The sequence below is a fragment of the Panthera uncia genome (assembly GCF_023721935.1).
Source record: "Panthera uncia isolate 11264 chromosome A3 unlocalized genomic scaffold, Puncia_PCG_1.0 HiC_scaffold_11, whole genome shotgun sequence".
Classification (NCBI taxonomy): domain Eukaryota; kingdom Metazoa; phylum Chordata; class Mammalia; order Carnivora; family Felidae; genus Panthera; species Panthera uncia.
Genome location: NW_026057578.1, coordinates 16,198,111 through 16,221,210, shown reverse-complemented (window position 1 = coordinate 16,221,210; position 23,100 = coordinate 16,198,111). Strand labels below are relative to the sequence as shown.

Here is a 23,100-nt window from a genome sequence, read left to right as displayed (position 1 = left end):
ATGATGGAAGTGGAGTCCAAATTTCAGTCTGAGAACCTTCTGGAAGCATTACCTGGATAAAGTAGGAAACCATCACATTGTGAAAGGCATACTTCCCCAGAAAGATATCAGCAATCTGTAAATACTTAATGACATAGCTCTGAAACAGATGAAGCAGAAATGAAACAGAAATACAAGAAGAAATTGATCAAATCACAATCACAGCAGACATTTTTACCTCATAAACCAAGGATCAAGCAGAAAAAGAAAACTAGTGTGATTTAGACAATTTAAGTAACAGAATTAAGCTGGAGATAATAAACATTTATGAAAATTAGCTTTATACTATATTACAAAGGAATTATTGACTTTCAAAGGATCAGTATATTTTTCATTCCCTTTTGGGTATTCTCTCTTTTCTTTTTTTGTCAGTGGTTTTCCCTTTTGTTAGCCTTTTAAAAACACCCATCTGGGGGCGCCTGGGTGGCGCAGTCGGTTGAGCGTCCGACTTCAGCCAGGTCACGATCTCGCGGTCCGTGAGTTCGAGCCCCGCGTCGGGCTCTGGGCTGATGGCTCGGAGCCTGGAGCCTGTTTCCGATTCTGTGTCTCCCTCTCTCTCTGCCCCTCCCCCGTTCATGCTATGTCTCTCTCTGTCCCAAAAATAAATAAAAAGTTGAAAAAAAAAATTTAAAAACACCCATCTGTTCCTTAAATTTATCAAAATTTTTGTTTTATTCCTCTTTCTTCTGGCTTTTGGTTTATTTTGTTTCCATGTCTAGCTTCTTGAGTTGAGTATTGAGTTTATTGTTTGTTTGTTTGTTTGTTTGTTTATTTTTCTTGCCTTCTGATAAGTTTACTTAGGTAAAAAGTTATAAATTTTTCATTGTTCACTTCTCACAGGTTTTGTCAGATAGTGTTCTCATTGTCTGTAATTTCGGTTTTGGTTTCCTCTTTAACCCAAAAGTTATTTAGAAGATTGCTCTTGGGGCACCTGGGTGGCTTAGTTTGCTGAGCGTCCGACTTCGGCTCCAGTCATGATCTCATGGTTTGTGAGTTTGGGCCCCGCATAGGGCTCTATGGTGACAGCTCAGAGCCTGGACCCAGCTTCGGATTTTGTGTCTCCCTCTCTGTCTGCCCCTCCCCCACTTACGCTCACTCTCTCTCTCAAAAATAAAAAAAAAGATTGCTCCTAAAGGGTCCAAGGATTTAAGAGCATCTGCCTCCCTCCAATTTTTTCTATTCCTTCTTTCTCTACCTTCTTTGTTTTTTGTTAAAAACTAGGTTAGTACATTTAGATAGTAGAGTGAGGTCTATATCATTTCTACCTTTTGAAAAATTTGAGATTATCTATGTAGCTAATACATTGTCATGTGTTTTAAGTGTTCTAGGGACGTTTGAAAAGAAAATGTGTTCTTTAAATAGTGGAAGAAATCAAGAGGGTGAATCGTCTTCTTCAGCTCTTGTATCCTTACTGATTTATATCTGATTGATTTATCAGTTTTTGAAGAGGAGTGTTAGTGTCTTGTTGTGTTTATGATTTTGTTGAATCTTCTTTGTGCCTCTAACAGTCCTTTACATTTTATATTCCTGTGGTTTATCAGTCTACATAAAAGTTTATGTCTGTCATTTCTTCTTAGTAGCATGTATCATTTATCAACTTAAGTATTTCTCTTAGTTCCCTCAGTGCTTTTGCCCTGAATTGTACCTGATTTGTTACTAATTTTGCCACGTCTGCTTTTTACTTACCGGACATATCTGTTTATTTTTAACCTTCTGTGTCATTTTACTTTGGGCATGTCTATTATAAATGACATATGCTGGATTCATTTATTTTAACCAAAACATTAATTTTGATCTTTTAACAAACAGATTAAAATCATTCATATTTATTGTGATTAGTAATATTTAACCTTAGTGCTGTCATTTTATGAAGGTTCTTTATTATCATGTTTCATAGTTCATTCCTATTTTCTTTTTTTCTTTTCAGATTTTTGTTAGGTTGATCAGATTCCATTTTCTTTTCCTTTATTTTGGTTCCTCCAACGGTGTGGAGTTTCTGCTTTCCCTTAAAATTGTAAACAAAAATAGCTAATCAGTGAATTCAGCAAAGTTTCAGGGTGCAAGACTAACACACAAAAATCAGTTATGTTTCTATATACAATGAAATGAGCAGTCCTAAAAGGAAACCAAGAAAACAACTCCATATATAATAGTGTTAAAAAGAAGAAAATATGTAGGAATAAATTTATCCAAGCAGGTGAAAGACTTAGAACACTGAAAACTACAAAACATTCATGAGAGAAATTAAAGAAGACCTAAAAAATGGGAAAGACATCCCATATTCATGGATGGGAAATCATAATTTCGGTGAGATTGCAATACCATGCAAGCAAGCTACAGATTGAGTATAATCTCTATCAAATTTCTACCAAGCTTTTGGGGCAGAAATGTAATTGATGATCCTCAAGTCCATATGAAGCTCCAAAGGACCCTGAGTAGCCACAAAAATCTTGCAAAAGAAGAGAAAAGTTGAATAACACACACTTCCTAATTTCTACAAAGCCACAATAGTCATAACAGTGTGGTACTGTTCCAAGGATAGACATACAGATCAATAGAATAGAATCAAAATAGTCCAGGAATAAACCTCTACCTACATATATGGCCAATTAATTTTTTGGCAAAGATCCCAACACCCTTCGGTGGGGACACAATAGTCTTTACCAAATAGTTGTGAGACAACTGAATGGCCATGTGCAAAATAATGCAGTTGGACTTTACCTCCTGCCATATGCAAAAGTTAAGTCAAAATGGACTCATTACCTTAGTCTCAGAGCTAAAGCCATAAACATCTTGGAAGAAAACATAGGGATAACCCTTCATAACATTGGATTTAGCTGTGGATTTTTAGGTATGACATCAAAAGTATGAGCAACAAAAGATGAATTGATGAAAAATTAGATGAATTGGACTTCATGACAATTACACACTTTGTACATCCACAGACATTATGAGAAGGGTGAACAGACAGCCTACAGATTGGGAGAAAAACCTGTGCAAATCCTATATCTTATAAGAGTGTGTATCTAGAATACATAAAGAACTCTTATAATACAACAACACAAAGACAACCAAATTTTAAAATGTTCAAAAGATTTGAACAGACATTTCTTCAAAGAAGATATGCAAGTGGCCAGGAAACATATGAAAAGATGCTCAGCATCATTGGTCTTTAGGGAAATACATATCAAAACTATGAGAAGGTACCATTTTATACCCCCTAGGATAGCTGTAAAAAAAAATAGTGGAACATAAGTTGTTGGTGGTGAGGATGTGGAGAGATTGAAACTCTCAGATGTTGCTGGGTGAAAAATGGTTTGATGGTTTCTCATAGTTAGATGTAGAATTACCGTAAACCCAGCAATTCCACTCCTTGCTATATACACAAAAGAACTGAAAAGAGGGACTCTAACAAATATATATACACAAAGAAGCACTAGTCACAACAGCCAAAAGATGGAAATAGCCCACATGTCCATCAGTGGATGAATGGAGAAACAAATTGTGGTATTTACATACAATGGAATATTATTGAGCCAGAAAATGGAATGAAGTGATAACACACTACAGTCTGGATGAACCTCGAAAACATTGTGCTAAGTGAAAGGAACCAGACACAAAAGGTCACATATATGGTTCCATTTATATAAAACTATCCAGAATAGGTAAATCCACTGAAAGAGAAAGCAGATTGGTGGTTACCAGGGGTTGGAGGGGCCAGGAAGAATAGAAACTGCTTAATGGCTATGAGGTTTCCCTTTGGGGTGATGAAAATGTTCTGGAACTAGATAGAAGGGATGGTTGCAGAACACTGGGAACATACTAAAAGCCATTGAAGTCTTAATTTTTAAATGGTTAACTTTATGTGACAGGAATTTCACCTCAATAAAGTTTAAAAATTGTAACAAATATATTTAAACAACTTTTCCTTACACTGTAAATAATTAATCAGTATCTGTAATTTGCTTCTTTAAGGAAAGAAGACACAGCTTCTAGCTGAAATCCTCCAGATTTTTAGTTGGTGATCATTATTAACTTCTTAATCCTATGCTATCTCTTCTATTTTAGGAATCCTTATAAAATAGTCACATTAAATCCTGCAGTCACCTTAACAATAGCTATTTTGAATGAATATAAACTGTAGTGGTTTCTGAGCTCACTCCTTCTAAAATTCCTTTTTTGGGTTTACTTTTCATTCTCTAGGTTTGAGCTTTGACAGTATTTGCTTCAGAAAGGAACAATTTGAAAGAATACACACACACACACACACACACACACACACACACACATGCACACAGTATGTATATTTTACTCCCTATGGATGAATTTTTGATTTGTTTGTCATTTTGTTGTAGTAAGTGAAAGAGTATATTCTGATGATTTCATAGAACATAAGCTTATCACCACAACAGGCTTCTGGCCCATTGGCTATTCTTGGATTTGTTCTTCTCTAGCCCCTCCTCAAGGCCCAGAGACCTCCCCTTTGCCCCTGTTTACCCCGCCCCATCTCAAGGAGTCATTGCCTTTGATGTTTACTGAAGATTCTTCCTCCTAGAAACTACAGGGGAAGGCTTACCCTTTCCTGACCCAAAGGGAAAGCCACATACTGGAATCAGCCTAGCATTCTTCCCTTCCTGGAATTCCCTTCCTGGTGCATGAAGAGCCTGTGGCAGTCTGTCCTTCTGCATGCCCCTTCTACCCGAGAAATATTGCTCTGCTCTGAATTCCCATTCCTTAGTTATTTGGAAAGAGAACCACAAATGGGGAAATTGGGGAACAAGGTGATTCTCGCAGCCTCATAACCCACCTCTGTGTGGTTGGTGAGCTCTAACTTCTTGCGTGTTTGTAAACTTCACAACCTGGCCCTGCCATTTGCCTCAATGGTTCTTCTCCTCAACCACTCCCCACAAAGGACAATCAGTTATGGTTTTTCATGCACCACTTCTGGGGAAGGAGGAATGCTGGCCTGATTCAAACCACCTGTCCTTCCCCTGGGTCACAGCCAAGATAAGCCTTCCCCCACATGGAGAATCTTCATGGTCTGCCAGTCCATTCATTTTCTTACTATTCTTGCTTCTTGGCATTTGGTGAGAAGTTCATTTGTTCACTCATTCATTTACTTTTTGAGCACTCATTACTGTTGAAGAAACTGGGGATACAGCAATGACCAAAACAGATGAAAATCTCCTCCATCATGGAGCTGACATTCTAATGGGGTGAGACAGGTAATCAATAAAATGTGTAAGGTGTTAGAAATTGATAAACACACAAAAGTGATCAAAACAAACAGAAAATGGATCATGGCCATGGTTTGCGATTTTAAATCGAACAGTGAGGGTCGAACTCATTGAGAAGGGGATATTTCAGTAAACATGAGTGGCAAAGGAAGGAGCTGTGTGAGTATTTGTGAGAAGAGTGTTCCAGAGAGCAGTGCAAAGGCTCTGAGGCAGAATCATGCGTCGTGTGGCCAGAGTGGCATGAACCAGGAGAATGGTGGGGGATGTCAGGGAGGTGAGGGAGACAGAGGTGTGCGTGAGGGCATTAGACCATATGGCATGTGGTAGGAGGCCATTGTAAGGACCCTGTTCTTCCTCTGAGGGACAAGGGGACCACTGGAGGGTGGTGAGCAGAGGAGTGCTGCGATCTGACATTTTAACAGGATAATTCTGGCCCCCGAGGGAGAAAAGACCATAGCAAGGGTGGAGGCAGGGAAGCCCATCTCTTACTTAGGAGGAGTGAGAAATGAATCTTGAAGAAGCCTCTGATCCAGTGTGGGACAGTGCTGAATTCAGAGTCACAAGACCTGGGTTTGAATCCCATCCAGGACGTACCAGGGACACGACACCCCCACTTTCTGAGCTTCCCCTTCTTCACCTGGAGAGAATAGTCATGTGAGTTCTTTGCAGAACGGATGCGGGTTAAATGGAGAACGCGTGTGGAAAAGCTGGGGTCAATGGCTGGCACACGCTAGGTGCTCAGTAAGAAGCAGTAGCCAAGCGGGTTGGTATTCAGGTGTCACGCATTTAGGATTTGATTGCATCCGAGGGAGACATGTAGTGTTTTCATGTTTAGTTATTTTTAAGTGTGCTAATCGCCTTTTTAAATGAATTGTCATAATTGTGTTATTCCAATATTTGGATACAACATATGCTTATTTTTGCAAAAGGCTTCTGGCTGGTTGGGCTGGTTCCAGTGTGTTGAGGTTTTGGGTTTTAAAAAAAGGAATGGACTCGTGCAGTCGTTCAAATCTCATTGGGCACATGCTCCGTACTAGCACCTGTTCTGGGAGCTGTGGGGGCAGGGAGCAGGCAGGAAGGCGGTGGTGGAGAGAGACATGAGCCATGGATAACTGAAGGGTTTCCAGTCTGCCGGGAGGGACCTAGGTGAGCTCTCAACCTGAAGCCTGGTACCCTCCCCATCTGATGTGCTCACTCACCACATTCTAACTGAGCACCTACTGTGTACCATGTGCTATGCTAGGTGCTGGTGACGAGACAGTCTGGTCCCTGTCTTCAGGGGGTCGGGGTGGGGTTGGGGGGGTCACAAGTAAAAGGGAAGTAAAGAATAAAAGATAATTGGAGATGTGTGTGATACTGTGGGGAGCACAAGCAAGGGGCCGAAGAGGGGGAATGTGAAGAGGGGAGTCTTGTTGCGGGATGGGCAGGGGAGCAGGGGGAGGCTTCCTGGGACCCTGCTTTCTGGGATGATATGAGGCCCATGGCTGAGTCCCACCTAAAACCAGTCATCCCTCAGCCCATCAGGCCAAAGACAGACATCACCCCATGGTGTGCAAGCCTGGGGCATGCGGAGGAGGAGTGCAGACCATTCACAGTGAGGGTACCAAGTACATGAGCTGTGTGTTCTTGGAGTAGTTCCTTAACATGTCTAGAACTCTGAGCAAGGGCAACTATGGCAACAATTACAGCCAGCACTGAGAGGGGTGAGTCAGGACTTTTACACAGTTACTTTTTACACAGCCCTGTAGCACCTGCTGTTATTACCTTCCTTTCACAGATGAGGAAACTGAGGCAGAGAGAGGTTAAGTAGTGTGCTTCAAGTCACATACCTAGAGTGTGGCAGAGCCAGGATTCAAACTCAGGCCCTCCTGAGCTTCACCACACACTGTATTCCTGTGCAGTGGGGACAAATATCACCTGTGTCCAGGGCAGTCACAAAGGTTGAGTGAGGTGTATGCTCATGGCGTCTGCCCTGGGGCCTGGCTCATACCTGCGCTCAACTAATTATTCTTGAGCTCTTACTTTGTGTCAGGTTCTGGGAAACAGGACCAACAAGGGCTGTCCTAGCAGAACTCACATTGAACTTGAACCAAATAATTATGTAAGCAGTTAGTTAACTGCAGGTTTGATGAGTGCTTCCAAAGAGAATGCAGAGCCACCTGGAGGCATGTAAGGGGCTGTGAGCCACTCTAGAGAGCATCAGGGAAACCATTTAAACCAACCTGTTGTGGAGAGGTGAGTAGAAATTAGATGAAGGGACAGCGTGTGGTGGGCACAGCATTCCAGCAGAGGGAACAGCCTACGTGAGGCCCTGGAGGCAGGCAAGGTCACTGTGGCTACAGGGGTGGTGGGGAGCAGCCACGTGAGGATGACAGAGCCATGTTTGGGACTGGGGGGGCTTTATCCTCAGGACAGTGGGGAGCCATCAAAAGCATTGTAAGCATGGGAGTGGCATGCTGGGGTGATCGTCTTTCTAGAGACCCCTCTGGCCACATGGAGGGGATGCACTGGCAGGGAAAGGAGTGGGCTGTGGGAGGCCAGGACAGAGGCTGCTGCATTTGTCCGGGTAAGAGACAGTGTGGCCTGGACCAGGGCAGTGGCGGTGGGAATGGAGAAAAACGGGTATGTTGAAAAGATAGTTTAGAGGAGTTTCACTAGATTTGAGGAATGACCAAGGGTAAGCCCCAAGTCTGTAGCTTTATTAACTGGATGGAGGACTGGATGAGGGAAACACAGGTGCAGGGTAGGGGAGGGCAACATGACTACCTACAGCTTTGCACATGTTGACCCTGAGTGGTTTGTGAGACAAGAGGTGAAAATATTGGGTGAGGGGAGGTGTTTAGATGCTCAGATCTGGAGCTCAGATGGGTGCCAAGATTGGAGCTGGAAACATGGCAGAGGAGGCAGGTCCCAGTGGGCTGTGAAGTGAGTGGGAGATGAGGAAGAGGGGGCTACAGGTGAGGACAGCCCTTTTAAGAAGACAGGTATGGACCAGAAGGAGGTGGTAGCAGCTGGAGAGGGATGGGGGAGTGTGCAAGACCAGAGACAGATGGGCATGTTTTAGTGCTGATGACAGTGGTCCAGCAGAGGGGGAGGCCAAAAAGCCAGGAGCAAGAAGGGTTAATGGGATGCCCAAGGTCCTTGGACAGATGGGGAAGGATCATCGCCTATAGAAACAAGGAGCTTGGCCTTAGGAAAGAGGGGTGGCTCTTCTGGCATCACAACAGGAAGCAAGTTGGTACCAAATGGGCAAGTTTGTGGTTCTGGCATCAGGATGCTGTTAGAGTTATTTTCTGTGTTCCCTGGGAAGTAGAAGGTCATCTGGTCATCTGCACTGGGCGAAGGGGCAGAGAAGGTGCTAGAGGATGAGGAAAGAAGACAGTCTAGGGAGAACCGCCGTGGAAATGAACAAGCTGGGAGGGAGTGTTTCCCAGAAGTATGGAAACACCACAGAAAGCTGGTGACCATGATTTCTGGTGAAATTTGATCGAAGCCTTGCTCGGTTCTCTTGGTGAGGGTGAGAAAGGGTGGGTAGTTGGGTTCATATCATGATGGGGGTCTTATAAGCAAGGTGCTAGGCATAGAAGAGCAAAGAGGGTCACAGAGAGCTTTCTCTCCTCTACCATTTCTGATTACTTGGTGGTACTCTGGCCCCTTGTCCTTTCTGCCCCTCTATAGCCATCTCCCTTCACCAAGCCCTGTACCACTCATAGCCTTAACCATAACAGTATGCCAGTTGACCTGTGGGCGCCTTGTCTTGGAGGAGATGCGCTCAAAGGCAAAATTGCATTGACACCCACCAAAGTGCATCAAAACGCAACCTGAAAAACGATTTTCATCCCCCCAGGGAACCATGCTAAGATGTTTGGAAGATTCTCTCTCTCTGTCTCTTTCTCTCTCTCTCTCTCTCCCCCACCCCCAGACACTCTCCAGTAGAGGTGTACTAGTTTTTAAGCATGGAATGATCAGAATGTATTTATTTGGGAGGTGGGCACTGGGTGCAGAGTGGACAGAGTCTCAGTGGGGGATGGTGCCGGGAGACTCCTTGAAGAGGATACAGATCAGACCCTGTTCCCTCCTAGTGTTGTAACCTGGGTGAAGCCTCTAGATCTTGATTATCTGATTTGTCAAATGGGGATAAATACAGGATTCTTTTAAGAATTGGAGAATTAGGGGCGCCTGGGTGGCGCAGTCGGTTAAGCGTCCGACTTCAGCCAGGTCACGATCTCGCGGTCCGTGAGTTCGAGCCCCGCGTCAGGCTCTGGGCTGATGGCTCGGAGCCTGGAGCCTGTTTCCGATTCTGTGTCTCCCTCTCTCTCTGCCCCTCCCCCGTTCATGCTCTGTCTCTCTCTGTCCCAACAATAAATAAAAAACGTTGAAAAAAAAATTAAAAAAAAAAAAAAGAATTGGAGAATTAATTGCATGTCAATTACATCTTAATAAAGCTGGAAAAACTGGGGAACCCGGGAGAACCTGGAAGACATCCATGTCAAGGTAGACTCACCTGGAGAATTAGGGAGATAACCCACACCAGGGTAGATATACCTGGGGAGTTTAGAGAGCTATCCAAGGTCATATTAGACACACATTTGTAATTAGGGAAACATAGGAGGTCATTATAGACATGCCTGGGGTATTATGAGCACATTCCAGGTTTTGTGTCACATGCCTAGGAGATTATGGAGCAAAGACAGAATTGGAGATGGCATGCATATAAAACACCCTGCATGATGGGTGGTCAAGGGTCAGGAGGGTTATTATTCTAGGTAAGAGACAGTAAGAAAGAGGGCTGGGTTGGGGTCCTGTGTAAGGAAATGTGCTTTTGATCTGCACCATTTAGAAGGAGGTGTTGCTTTGCCAAGTTCCTCAATAACGAGGCTGGATCAAAGCCTGTTTCTTGGTCCCCAAGCCCTCAATTTGGCCATGACTTGGCACTGCAACTAAGGATTATGTGCACCCAGATTCTTAGGATCTGTGTCACAGGAAAGGACACATTACCTTCCTTTGGAGACAGTATAAATTGGAGGAAGGGGAAGGTGACTGGAGTTAGGCTTCTTTCTAACTGTGTGACTTTGGGCAAGTAAACTCCCCTCTCTGTGTCTTACTTTCTCTATCTATAAAAGGAGCATATAATACCAGAAACCTCCTTCATTGGGTTGTTGTAAGAATTAACTCATTAAATGTTTGTAAAGTGCTTGCACCTGGCATATACTATATGCTCAATAAATGCTAGATACTTACATTTTTTGATTAAAAAAAAAAAAAAGCTTGAGGAATTTGTTTACAAAAGATCTGGGACTTACCAGGACATGGTTTCCACCTATGTGTTGAGCTTCATCAAGAGGGACTGAGTATTCCTTGGTCTCCTCCCCTGGCTATTCTGTTAACCTCAGGTACCAGCTGTGTGTCCCTTATTGAATTAGGTTCAATTCCACAGATATTGATCGAGTAGCTAATATTTTTAGCCACGGAGCTTGAGATGGATGAGATGAGTCCATCCTCCCCTCTCTTTATGCAAATGGAGAAACTGAATCCAGAGAGGGACAATGATCATGCAATAAAGAGATTGGAGCGTACATATAGAGCAGTGAGGCAGGGGTCAGTCCCCAAACCTATGCAAGCCTTTCCTGCCCCATATCCTGAGTCCTGGTCCAGATCTTGGAAGCAGTTTCATGTGATGGGAAGGAGCCAGATCTTGGGGGCAGAAGACTAGGTCCCGTTCCTGATGGTTGTGAATGTCCTTTGCCACCAGCACGATCACTTCTTCCCAGACTGCACGTTGTCCATCTGTGAAATAAGCCCGCAGCAGCCCTGCAGAGGGAGCCAGTGAGCAAGAGATGGCTTGGGCTCTGGGTCCAAGGATGGGTGTGAGTGTGGCAAGGCGCTTATCCTCTCGGAGCATGTTTCTGTAGATATGCAGGGCTCTTCCCCGGGCAGTTGTGGTGAGGTTCAAACATGGTGCCTGAGGAGAAAAGTTTTGACACCAAAGAGGTGTTTAGATACCATGTGCTACTTGCTCTCGCCACACCTCTGCTCAAATCCTACTCACCCTTAGCACTCAGTGGCCTCATCCAACAAGTATTTACTGGGAGCCTACTTACCAGGAAGCAGGTATTGTGTTGGGCTTCAACTACCCTAGTTATTCTAACATACACATTTAACTTATCAAAGAAAACAAAGATGTTGGAAAGATGTTATTTCCCATGTTCTACTCTGGTATTGTGGGGTTCCCCCCCTTTACACATTATGTATTATGATTGTTCTAAGATTTACCATTATATTCGCCGGTACCTCTGGTGTCTTTCTTCAGTTCTGAAATATTCCCAACCATTATCTCTTCAGTTATTCCTCTTCCCTTCTGTCACTCTTCCAGAATGCTGATTGAACAGGTGTCCTTTGGACACCCTCCCTTTGTCCTCAGTGTCCCCTAACTGCTCTTTCCTAGAAGTTTTCTCATATCCATCTTCCCGTCTGCACACATCCTTTCTCTGAGCCCTGATCTATTTCAGAATATAGAAAAGGGGAGTGATCCCCCAGGCTGACATCACCTCGGTACCAAAACCCAATAAGGGCAGAAGGAAAAGAGGGAAACTACAGGCCAGTCTCACTCATGAACTAGATGCAAAAATCCTGAACAAAATGTCAGCAATCAAGATCCAGCAATGCATAAAAACAGTAATACATCATGACCAAGTTTATTCCAGAAATGCAAGGTTGCTTGAACATTTTCTAATGTTAAACCAAGTGAAGTAATTTACCATATTAACTGTATTAAAGGAGAAAAGTGACTTGAGCCTTTCAGTAGATGCAGGGAGCAGGAGTCCAATAAAAACAACAACAACAACAACAGCAGCAGCAGCAGCAGCAACAACAAAAACCCATGCACAGTTGAAAGAAAAATAAACACCTTGACAAACTAGGAATGCCCTCACTCTGTTACAGAATTCCTGTAAGAGCCTATGGCAAACATTGACCTTAGTGGTAAAACACTGAGCTATTTAAGATAAGGAAGAAAGCAAGGGTCCCCACTTTCACCATTTCTATTCAGCATCGTCCTGGAGCTTCCTTATCAGTGCAGTAAGGTGGAGAAAACAACAAACAAGGATTAGAGAGGAAGGTGCCCAGTATGGCTCCTAGCTTGTGCTCCTGGGGGATGTTTGTGCCATTTACCAAGATGCGAAAGACCAAGAGAGGACCCAATTGGACTGGGTGTTCAGGGCACACGAGGGAAAGGCATCCAACTGCTGTGGAAGCCTACCAGGCAGGAAATCAGGATACTTCAGCTCCATCCCAACTCTTCAACTAACCTTGGATGGGCCACTTTCCTCTTGGTGTTTGTTTGTTGGTCTTTTTAAGATTTTAAGTAATCTCTTCACACCCAACATGGAGCTTGAACTTAGCCCTGAGATCAAGAGGCGCATGCTCTTCCAACGGAGCCAGTACCTCTGGTGTCTTTCCTCTGGTGTCTTTCCTCTGCCACTTTCTTCTTGGACCTGAATTCTCCCATCTGTAAAATGGGTGGGTATAGGAAGATGGGATCAAAGTGGACTGCAGTGGCCAGATCTGAATGGAAAATGAAGAAGAGAGGGGAGGGAACAAGAGCTGGTCCCATTCTCCAAGAGGGCAGGTTTTTGTATACAGACCCTCTAGTGAGAGGGAGCACCCATTTAGAGATGGGGCAGGAACCTGACCAAGTCATAGGGCCATTTTGACTGTCTGCCTTGCAGAGGGATCATCCCTTCTTTCCTTTGCCAAGAAGTTGTTACCATTGTTGCTGCTCTTATTGGTGCTATTAAACATGTTCTGCGGTTGTAAGACACTGACTCCTAACAATATGCCCCTTTGATGTTTTAGACCTACAACAGCCAGAGCGAGAGCAACGAAGACTATGAGATCCCCCCGATAACACCTCCCAACCTCCCTGAGCCATCCCTCCTGCACCTGGGGGACCACGAAGCTGGCTACCACTCGCTGTGCCACGGCCTCACGCCCAATGGACTCCTCCCTGCCTACTCCTACCAGGCCATGGACCTCCCAGCCATCATGGTGTCCAACATGCTGGCCCAGGACAGCCACCTGCTGTCGGGCCAGCTGCCCACGGTGAGTCCTTTTCCCCCACCATTGTTCCTGCTGGTTACAGTAGGGAAATGGGTTAAGAAAGCAGAATGCCAATGTTTTGTGTGCTTGTGTGCAAGGTGTGGGCTTGGATGTTTGCATGGGGGTCTGAAGAATATGAGGGCTGGGCATGGAGAATAATCTGTGTCTTCACACAGGTAGCTTCTGGAACTCTCTTTATAATATCTTGGTATTATTTGTTTTGTCATTATTTCTAATGGTATAATCTCATCTTTATTTTTATTTTATAATGGCCTTATTGGGATAGAATTCACACACCATACAACTCACCCTGTTAGAGTATACAACTCAGTAGGTGATACACAGGGTTGTATGAACATCAACACAGTCCATTTTGGATCATTTTCATCACCCTGAAAAGAAACGCTGTACCCCTTAGTCATCATTCTCAACACCCCCAGCCCTACAACCCCCAGCCCTAGGTAACCACTGATCTACTTTCTATTTCTAGATATCTGCCTATTCTGGACATTTTATATAAATAGAATCATAATAGTTTTAAAATAATTGTATTTTGGGGGCGCCTGGGTGGCTCGGTTAAGCGTCTGACTTCGGCTCAGGTCATGATCTCACAGTTTGTGGGTTCGAGCCCCGCATCTGCCTCTGTGCTGTCAGTTGAGAGCCTGGAGCCTGCTTCAGATTCTGTGTCTCCCTCTCTCTCTCTGCCCCTTTCCCGCTCACGCTCTGTCTCTCTCTGTCTCTCAAAAAACGAATAAATGTTAACAAAAATTAAAAAAACAATTGTATTTTGTATCTTGTTTAAACTACCAGGGAGGAGGGTGGTTCCTGAGTTAAAGTTTTCAGGATAAGTAGAAATGCGGCAGGCAGACTAGGGCAGTAAAGTACTTTCCAGGTTGGGAGAACAGCATGTACAAAAGTAACAGGCAGGAGGGCTCGCGTCATGCTTGGAGACAGCATGTGGTTCATTTTCTTTATAGGGCTGGAGAGAAAGGACTTGGAGCAAGAGAAAAAGAGGAGGTGAAAGAGCTAGCAGGGCCTGGACCACAAGGGTCCTGAATCCCATGAAAAGGAAATGTATGATTTCTTAGCATAATGGCGGATTTAAACAATCAAGATCTATAGAAAACTAGCACAGCATTGCTTGTATAATAGAAAAAGACCCTTAAGGGAATTGTAGTACTTCTCCTGAGTAACTATGATTCCTGTTTAGTTTCTGCTTTTTCCTTCACAGTTAATATTATATACTAGTCACAAGTCTTAAGTTCATTTCTAAGTGACAGGGACCAATCTCAAACTAGCTTACGCAAAAAAGTCTGAAATATCCAGGGGCGGACACGGGGTTTCAGGCATGGCTGGATCCAGAAACCCCAGTAGTGTCATTAGGTCCCTATTCTATGCCCATTTACACGCAGCAGGCATGGTGGCTGCTGGTAACCAACATCTTCCCTGACATCTCTGGCAAGTGGCAGTCTGGGTCTTCTGGATGGAGGTGGGAGGGACCACGACGGAGCATGGCTGGACCAACCATTGTGTCCAGGAGGAACAGTCTTTGATATTGTCAGCTTGGGTCACAAACTCACCAGTGGCAGAGGAGAAGGGACTTCATAGTTGATTTCCTATCAGAATCACTTGGTATTGGGTGGATCACTTTCATCTCTGCAGGGGATACTCAGAGGCCACAGCCACGTGTTTGGCCCAATTCTAGCTGATGCCCGGGACCTTTGGGCATGCAGTGTGTATTCTAACAATCTTGACTGTGTTTTATTTATTCCTTACTCTTATTATCACCAAATCTTCTTGCTTAAAAAAAAAAAAAAGCTGGTATCCTCTATGTATTGTTGTAAACTACATCACATTTTTTTCTTCTTTGAATCCAGGTGAGAAGTAAAAGGAGGGAGAGGCAGAGGGGAGAGGGAGGCAGCCAACTCAAGCTCCACATCTTGTAACGTTCAGGGTCTGACTCAAGTGCTCAGTGGAAATGGATCCTCCATTTTTTGAGGAATGCTTTTCTTTGGGGCCCATCAATAATGCAGGTCCTTGGTTTCCTCTTCTCTAAGAGACCTCAGGATTCCAGAGCCATATGCTTTTAATTCCACTTTTTTAGAATGCTGTGCCTTAGCTGCCTGCACGGCTAATTGCTCACAAGGCATCACTACTCCAGACCATCTCTTTTGGGGAATTATGGTAACACAAGCAAGGGCAGGGCCCGCAGACGCCTCTGGCATGTGCCCTGGGAAGGGCTGTGAATGCAGGGGTGAGTATGGCTGTAGTCCTGGGCGGCAGTGCTGCGGGCCTCTGGTGTGGTGGACAGGGGAGACAGTGGGTTAGTGGCTAGCGTGTGGGCTCCAGAGTCTCACAGACCTGCCTTAGATCCTGGCTCCACCTCCCGAGCTTCATTCCTTTATCTTGGAATCATAACAGTACCCACCTCAAGACTGCAGTGAAGTGTATCTGAGATAATGTGTGCAGTCTTAGCAAATGCCTGGCAGAGAGCAAGCGATCAGGGAATATTTATTATTAGTAGTAGTAGTAATAACAATGAATTCCCACCGGAACCAAATGGCAATGTTTTCCGTGAACCTCCCTTACCTAAAGGAACAGATTGCAGATACTCTTAGGTACTTTTGTAGGGCCACCTGATTACAGTAGCTCTGATAATTACAAAGAATGCTGTCTGTTAATCAAAAATGATCTTCTGATCCTTCCTCCTAGGATATGTTTTGGTTGGGCTCGGTCCAAATAGGCACTTTGAGTCATTTTCCATATTTCTTTAAAACTAGCTCATGTTAAAGATGCTTCACAAATTCAGATAGCTTGAATTCTTTCGTTAGTTTTCAAGGGTTTGCTGAGTTTTATATTCCCTTGTTATGTAATGAAAGATAAGCTAAACTTTCTTATCCAGGGGAGGGCTACCGGAGCAAATGGGAAACCGGGTAAGCACAGGTCCATCTGTCGGGACTGTCTGGTGAAGAGAGACAAGGCGCCCTTAGAGACAAGTTTTTAAAATTTGTCTGAGCTGTAGGACACAGGTGTGTGTCTGTGTGCATATGGACGTGCACACTGAGGGTGGGGCTGGAATTTGCTTCGCCACCTGCTAGGTGTCAAGCCTGGTGCAGAGGGCTTTACAAACTGCTCACACACTGCTCCCAAGAACCGAGTGCCACATTACAATAAGGAAACGGAGGCTTGGAGCAGGCAAGTGATTGTATTGGTTTCCTGTGGCTGCTATAACAAATTGTCACAAACACGATGGCTTAAAACAACCAGAAAGTGATTCTCTCAGAGCTCTGGAGGCTACAGGTTGAAATCAGTGTCACTGGGCCAACCTCAAGGTGTCTGGAGGAGTGAGTTTCCTCCGGAAGCTCTGGGGAGATTCCATCCCGTGCTGCTTCTTGCTTCTGAAGGTTGCTGGCCATCCTTGGCTTGTGGCCACAACACTCAAACCTCTGGCCTGTCTTCACATGGCCTTCTCTTATGTCAGTATAGTCTCCTCTGCCTTTCTCATAAGGACACTTGTGATAGCATTTAGGAATAATCTAGGATAATCCCTCCATCTCAAGAGCTTTACCTTAATCACACCTGCAGATTTTTTCCCAAATACACCTTCCAGGGATTAGGACCTGACATTTTTAGGGAGCTGTTTTCAGCCTGTGGTATGGTGATCGACCATGCAGCAGCCTTTATTGAGAGCCTGCTAAGCACCAGGCATTGTCTGAGCCCTGGGTCTACAAGACGCCCTTTATGCACACACATATATAATGCATGTAAATATATGTAAATAATATATGTAATATATATGTATATTACATATGTATATGTATATTACATATTACATGTGTATACATGTGTATATATGTATATATGTAATATATGTGTATATATGTAATAATATATGTAAATATATGTTTATATATGTAAATATATGTATAAACATATATGTAAATATATGTTTATTATTTATTTTGAGAGAGAGAGCATGAGTAGGGGAGGAGCAGAGAGAGAGAGAGAGAGAGAGAGAGAGAGAGAGAGAGAGAGAATCTCAAACAGGCTCCATGCTGGCAGCACAGAACCCAACACAGGGCTCGAGCCCATGAACCGTGAGATTGTGACAGCAGAAACCAAGAGTCAGATGCTCAAGTGATAGAGCCACCCAGCCGCCCCTACAAGATGCCCTTGAGGAACTCCTGGAGCAGGCAGAGAGACAGGTGAAGACTCTGTTTCTGCTATGTGTGCCCAGAAGAGGCACCTTTAGGAAGTGATGAGCTGACACATAGCAGCTTCTACAAACACTGTATGAATAAATGAATGAATGAATGAATGAATGTCACACAGTTGTTGAGAAACAAACCCAGAATTCCAGCCCCGCTCTGTCTGCTCCCATACACCTCTCAGTTTCACCAGGTGCCTGAGAGACGGAGCAGCTGGGCTGCAGGGCCGCAGGCGGCACAGGTGTTCCGATGGGCAGGAGGTCACAGATGCTATTTGGACAGGTTGAGATGCATCAAGGATGTTGTTCCTGGAGATGTGGTTGAGGCCAGAGCGTTTGACAGCCATCTCGTTTATGCCCAGCCCTTTCGGCTCTGGTCCAGAGGCCGCCGATTCCTTCTGGTCCCCCACCCTGGCCTGGTGGCCTCCTGATGTGCGTGGCCGCCGGCTTTTCCGCTTTTAAGGTATGGCTACTGGCAGGAATCCTGTGCAGTATTGGAATTGGGCCCCTTTTACAAAATTAAATATGCTTAAAGCTTCTCCCTCGACTTCAGCGTCTTAACTGATTAAACATTCATTTCCAAGACAAAAAGAGTCAATTTAGTATGAAAGATACATTTTGCTGGTTTAATTTAAAGCACTGCACCTCCATCTGACCCCTATTTTCATAACTCAATAATTTTATCCTGTGTTGATTGTCTCATTTTGAGAGAGATATTGTATGTATAAATCAGTTTCTAAAATACCCAAAGAAACTGGAAGAGTGGAATTTATTAAGCGGCCTCTGTTAAGTCTGAAATAATTTATTTTGGAGTCGTCCTTGGGAAACGTTCAAGCTTACGGTCCTGGCACACCCAGGAGAGGAATTCTCCTGGGAAGGGCCAATGCTGGATGCTGCCAGACAAGTCCCGGGGAACCTGCACCTTCTGTGAGACCAGAGAGAGTTGTGGGAGAGTCTTGAGTGGGTGGAGATGGGTGTGATGGAAAATGAGTTCTGGCAAAGTTGTCCCCGCCCCAGCCATGGGTTCTGGTGGTTTGGGAAATGTGGGGTTTCCCTAAGCCGAGCCCTGGGAGTCACTGGAACTGAGTGGTCCAGTCTTAGTCCTCAGCACAGGCGTGGCATACAAGTGTCATTCAAGCGTTCTCTTCCAGAGTTGACTGTTGTTTACTGTTTCTGGGGCCTTTGACAATTACTGTCTCTCCCAACCTCAGTTTTCCCATCTATTGAATGGGGATTGAGATTTCAGCTCTGGTGAACTCACCAACGGGAAAATGGGAATAATTGCTCTGTCCGCTAGGACACATTGAACAAGTATATGGGTTTGAGGTTGGATAGACCCTCCACTACCACCACCACACATGTCACTGGCCCAGGAGCCTCAGATCTTACCAACTTGGATTAAAATCCTGGGTGCTAGACTGGTAGTTTTAGATACTTTGTGTTCTATGTCCCTGTCCCAAAGCATCTTGGTAGGACTGGTCCTTCTCCCACACAGAGTGGGCTAGGGGCCATGGTTCAGGGACCCCATGCCAAGTGAAAGGTCTTTCCAGACTAGTATCCTGGGGTAGGCTGCTGGGGAGGGAGCTGGGCATTCTTAGTTTCCACTTCTCCCCCTTGTTTAGAGGTGGTTCCCATGAGAGAGCCTGCAGCTCTGGGTTAGGGCCTGGGGACTGGGGCAAAGTCTGTATTGACTCTGGGAGGTCCTTGATATATGTCCTAACACCTACACCCTTCTCTTCCTGTTCTCTGCTCTTCCCCTCCAATCTCCTCTCTCTCTCTCCTCCCTTCCCTGCCTTATTCCTCCTCCCCCAGGAGATTTGGTCTACCTCTATTTGATTCTCACAAGTTGAGATGCAGGGGATTCCCCTCCTCAGTCTGAGAAAAAAGGACCAAAGACACCGCCCCCCACCCTTGTCTGGATTACTGAGCCACAGTGGGCAGTAAAGACCACCAATCAGACTATTCATTTTGTTGCCCTTAATGCATTTAATTTATTTTTTTGTTTGTTTTGGTTTATGATTGTATCAGTTTTTGCTGTGTAACAAGCTTGAAGCAAACAATGAATTTTTACTATTTCTTGTGATTCTGTGGGTCGATAGGTCTTTTATCTGGATTAGCTTGTCTGATTCCTGGGGCCAGGGTACAGCTTGGCTGGGACGGCCTGGTCTAGGGCGGCCTTGTTCACATCCTGGCGGTTGGCCTGATACTGGCTGGGGCCAGTGGTCTCTCATCCCATAGTGGCCGGGCCTGTTTACATGGCAATGGCCACAGGGTTCCCAACAACATCAAGGAAGGACAGGCCCCAAGTGCAACTACATTTCTTTTTTTTTTCTTTTTTAATGTTTATTTATTTTTGAGAGAGAGACATACAGAGTGCGAGTAGGGGAGGGGCAGAGAGAGAGGGAGACACGGAATCCAAAGCAGGCTCCAGGCTCTGAGCTGTCAGCACAGAACCCGATGCAGGGCTCGAACTCACATAGCTCAAGATCATGACCTGAGCCAAAGTCGGACTCTTAACCAACTGAGCCACCCAGGTGCCCTGAATCACTTTTCAAACCTCTGCTTGCATCACATTTGCTGATGTCCCACTGGCCACAGCAAGGCATATGGCCATGCCTAGATTCCAGGAGTGAAGAAATCGGCCCCTCTTCTTGAAGGGAGAAATATCAGTGTCACACTGCAGAAAGGTGTGGATGCAGGAAGGGCAGGAATTTGTGGCTGTTTTTGAAATCTGTCGTGATAGTGTTTTGTTTGGCTTATGTGCTTTTGTTTTCTTGACGTTTAGTATCACCTACTAGTTAGGAGCATGGGCTCTGGAGTTAAGTTGACCCAAGTTCAAAGCCCAGCTTCACTATTTGTTACCTTTTACCCTGAAACTCAGACCAAGAGGTTAATCCTCTATGAGGCTCAGTTTCCTCACCTGTAAAATGGAGGGAATGTTACTTGCCTTGTAGGAACTTGTGAAGATTTAATGATCAGATGTAGGAAAAGTGCTCAGCTCAGTGCCTGGCACACATTGGGCATTCATAATAAATGTGAATTACTCTATTAATTTTGCTGGTGGAGTTTGGGTGGCTTCAGCCTCGTCTCTGTCCAGCCTGAACTGTTAGGGGGTCGGCTTTGTTGGGGCAGTAAGTAGTCAGGCTGGCTCACCTGCAGGGGCCCGGGCCCAGGGTTGGGTGTTGGGAAAGGCAGGTCAGAAGCTCAAGTGGAGTGGGTAGGGAGAGGGCCCCAGCTCAAGAGCGGGCTGGAGGAAAGCATGTTACCTCCACTGGGACCTCAGTTGGGGCTCAGAGCTTAAAAGCAACTGCAAATTGACAGTCCCACTACCTGCCAAGAAGGCAGGGCCCCTAGCCTGAATGGCTCAGTCAGCTGGGTGTCTAACTCTTGATTTTGGCTCAGGTCATGATCCCAGGGTCATGGGATCAAAGCCCTGCGACCAGCTCCATACTGAGCATGGAGCCTGCTTTGGATTCTCTCTCTCCCTCTTCCCCTCTCCCTCACTCACACTCTATCTCTAAAAGAAATAAAAATAAAGACAGAAAAAAGAAGGCGAGGACCCTAAACCCAACTTTTCTGGGATGCTTGACGGGGAGCAGGATCCATCTCAGTAAAAACAAGGGGCTCACGGGGATACCCCAGCTTGGGTTTTTCCTGGGTGCCATGTTTTTGTCTAATTCCCCTCGGGGGGTGGGAATGGGGGTGCTGGTCTCTGAAATGGGCCTCTGAGGATCCATAAGTGGGGATAACCAGATGCCCAGAGGTTTCTTTATATTCAGCAGAGTGTGGATGAGACTCCCGCCCCCTGTTTTTCAGAGGCAGTAAGCAAAAGAAATATGTCTTTTTACATTTTATAAAACTCAGAAAAATGGCTTTAAACAGCTTTTGCTCTCCTGCTATAATTATTTATTTTCAAACACTCCTGCAGGGGACTGCTCCGTTTTCTTATCCTGCACTCCTTTTTCTCATAAATGAACCATCACTTCAATAAATCATTATGAAAACAGAGACTAACACCAGCTCTGAAAGGTTGAAAGATTTATGTAACACATTTATGTTTCCCATTTTCTCATTCTGGTACTCGGCTGCAAAAGCTAAGCTAATAAAAGCTGCTATTAATATTTCTTGTTGCCTAGCAACCCCAGAGCGGGAGTAATAGCTTCAGCTAGAAAAATAGATGACCGATAAGGAAAAATTCAATTCTTTTATTATCTCAGGGGGAAATGGCCTTTTACTGGAACATTATGATGTACGAGTGTGAAGTTGAACACAAAAGATTTTTTTGTGTGTTTGTTTTTCTATTTTTAATGAACATTATTTTACCTCCACTAACTCTTTTAGGGCACTTTTGTTTTCCTTTTGCTCTCTCCCCCCGCCCACCCCATCCCTCATGCTTAATTTAGCAGCTATAGTAGTTAAGAACCTGTCAGCGTTTTTTAGTTTAAAAATGGTTTTTGCAAAGGTTTATAACTCGGTCATAAAAATTCACTCCCTGTGAAAACTCAGGCCAGTGATAAGCCAACACACAGGCTAGTTCTCTGCGAGCAGACTCCCGTTGGTTGAGAGATAAGACTTGTGGTTTTCACTAAAAGAAAGGTCGGAAAAGAACAGAAAGTGTTCTTTTCTGTGTCCCAGTTTCCTTTGGAACCTGGGGGTGCTGTCTCTTCTGAGAACTGTGTGCTCTAAAGTTTGAGATGTGTTCAAAGGGGAAAAGGTGGGGGCTTAAGCATTTATTGAATACCTGCTGTGTACAGATTGGTCCCATTGCTTCCTCCCAGCAACCCGTTATTACCCCTATTTTTCAGCTGCAGAAACAGACGTAGAGAGGCCAAGCAACTAGCCCAAGGTAGCATGATGCCACGATGTCTCACACGTCCATTCATTAGCATTGGGTTTCTCAACCTAGCACCACTGACACCTGGGGCAGGAAGGCTCTCTGTGGTGGGGGCTGCCCTGTGCCTTGTAGGATGTCCAGCAGTGTCCCTGGCCTCCACCCACTATTCCTGGCCTCTGGGAGCTCTCTGTCAGTCAAAATCACAATAAAAAATGCCTCCAGTGGGTGCCAAATGTCCCCCGGGGCATAAAATCAACCCTTGTTGAGGACCACTGCATGCTGTTTCTTCTGTTTGGAAGGCTCTTCCCCCCTGTCAACCTGCTCAACTCCTTTTCCTGTGTTAGGACCCAGCTCAGAAGTCATCTTCTCTCTGAGGCTGTCTGGACCCTCTGGGCTGGGAGTAGGGCGAGGAGAGTGGGGCATTTGCCTCCATCTAAAAATTTAAGAGAGGGCCAAAAAACTCAGTGATCAAGATAAACAGTATCTTACTGCAGTATTTTTTTTAATCAAAATTACCACAAAAAACTATGATGAGCAGTATATGAAAAGTTTGAATAAAGGTGAGATCAGTCTGAGTTCATGGATACAGGCAGCTGTCTGTGCTACCAGCCTGGGACAGCCTGAAGGCTGGGTCTGTGCTTAGGCCTTCCTCTGGCACCGGCATCTGGCAAAGGGCCTACCTTAGC

General features: G+C 44.9%; 1 protein-coding gene across 4 annotated transcripts in view; it reads left to right on the top strand.

The window, feature by feature from the left end:
* TOX2 (TOX high mobility group box family member 2) overlaps positions 1–23,100 on the top strand; it is a 136,149-nt gene that overhangs the window by 73,890 nt on the left and 39,159 nt on the right. For all 4 annotated transcript variants that reach the window (XM_049650764.1, XM_049650762.1, XM_049650763.1 and 1 more), the window contains one exon: positions 13,131–13,376. In XM_049650764.1, the coding sequence (XP_049506721.1) occupies positions 13,131–13,376 (246 nt within the window). The remainder of the gene's footprint in view (positions 1–13,130; positions 13,377–23,100) is intronic.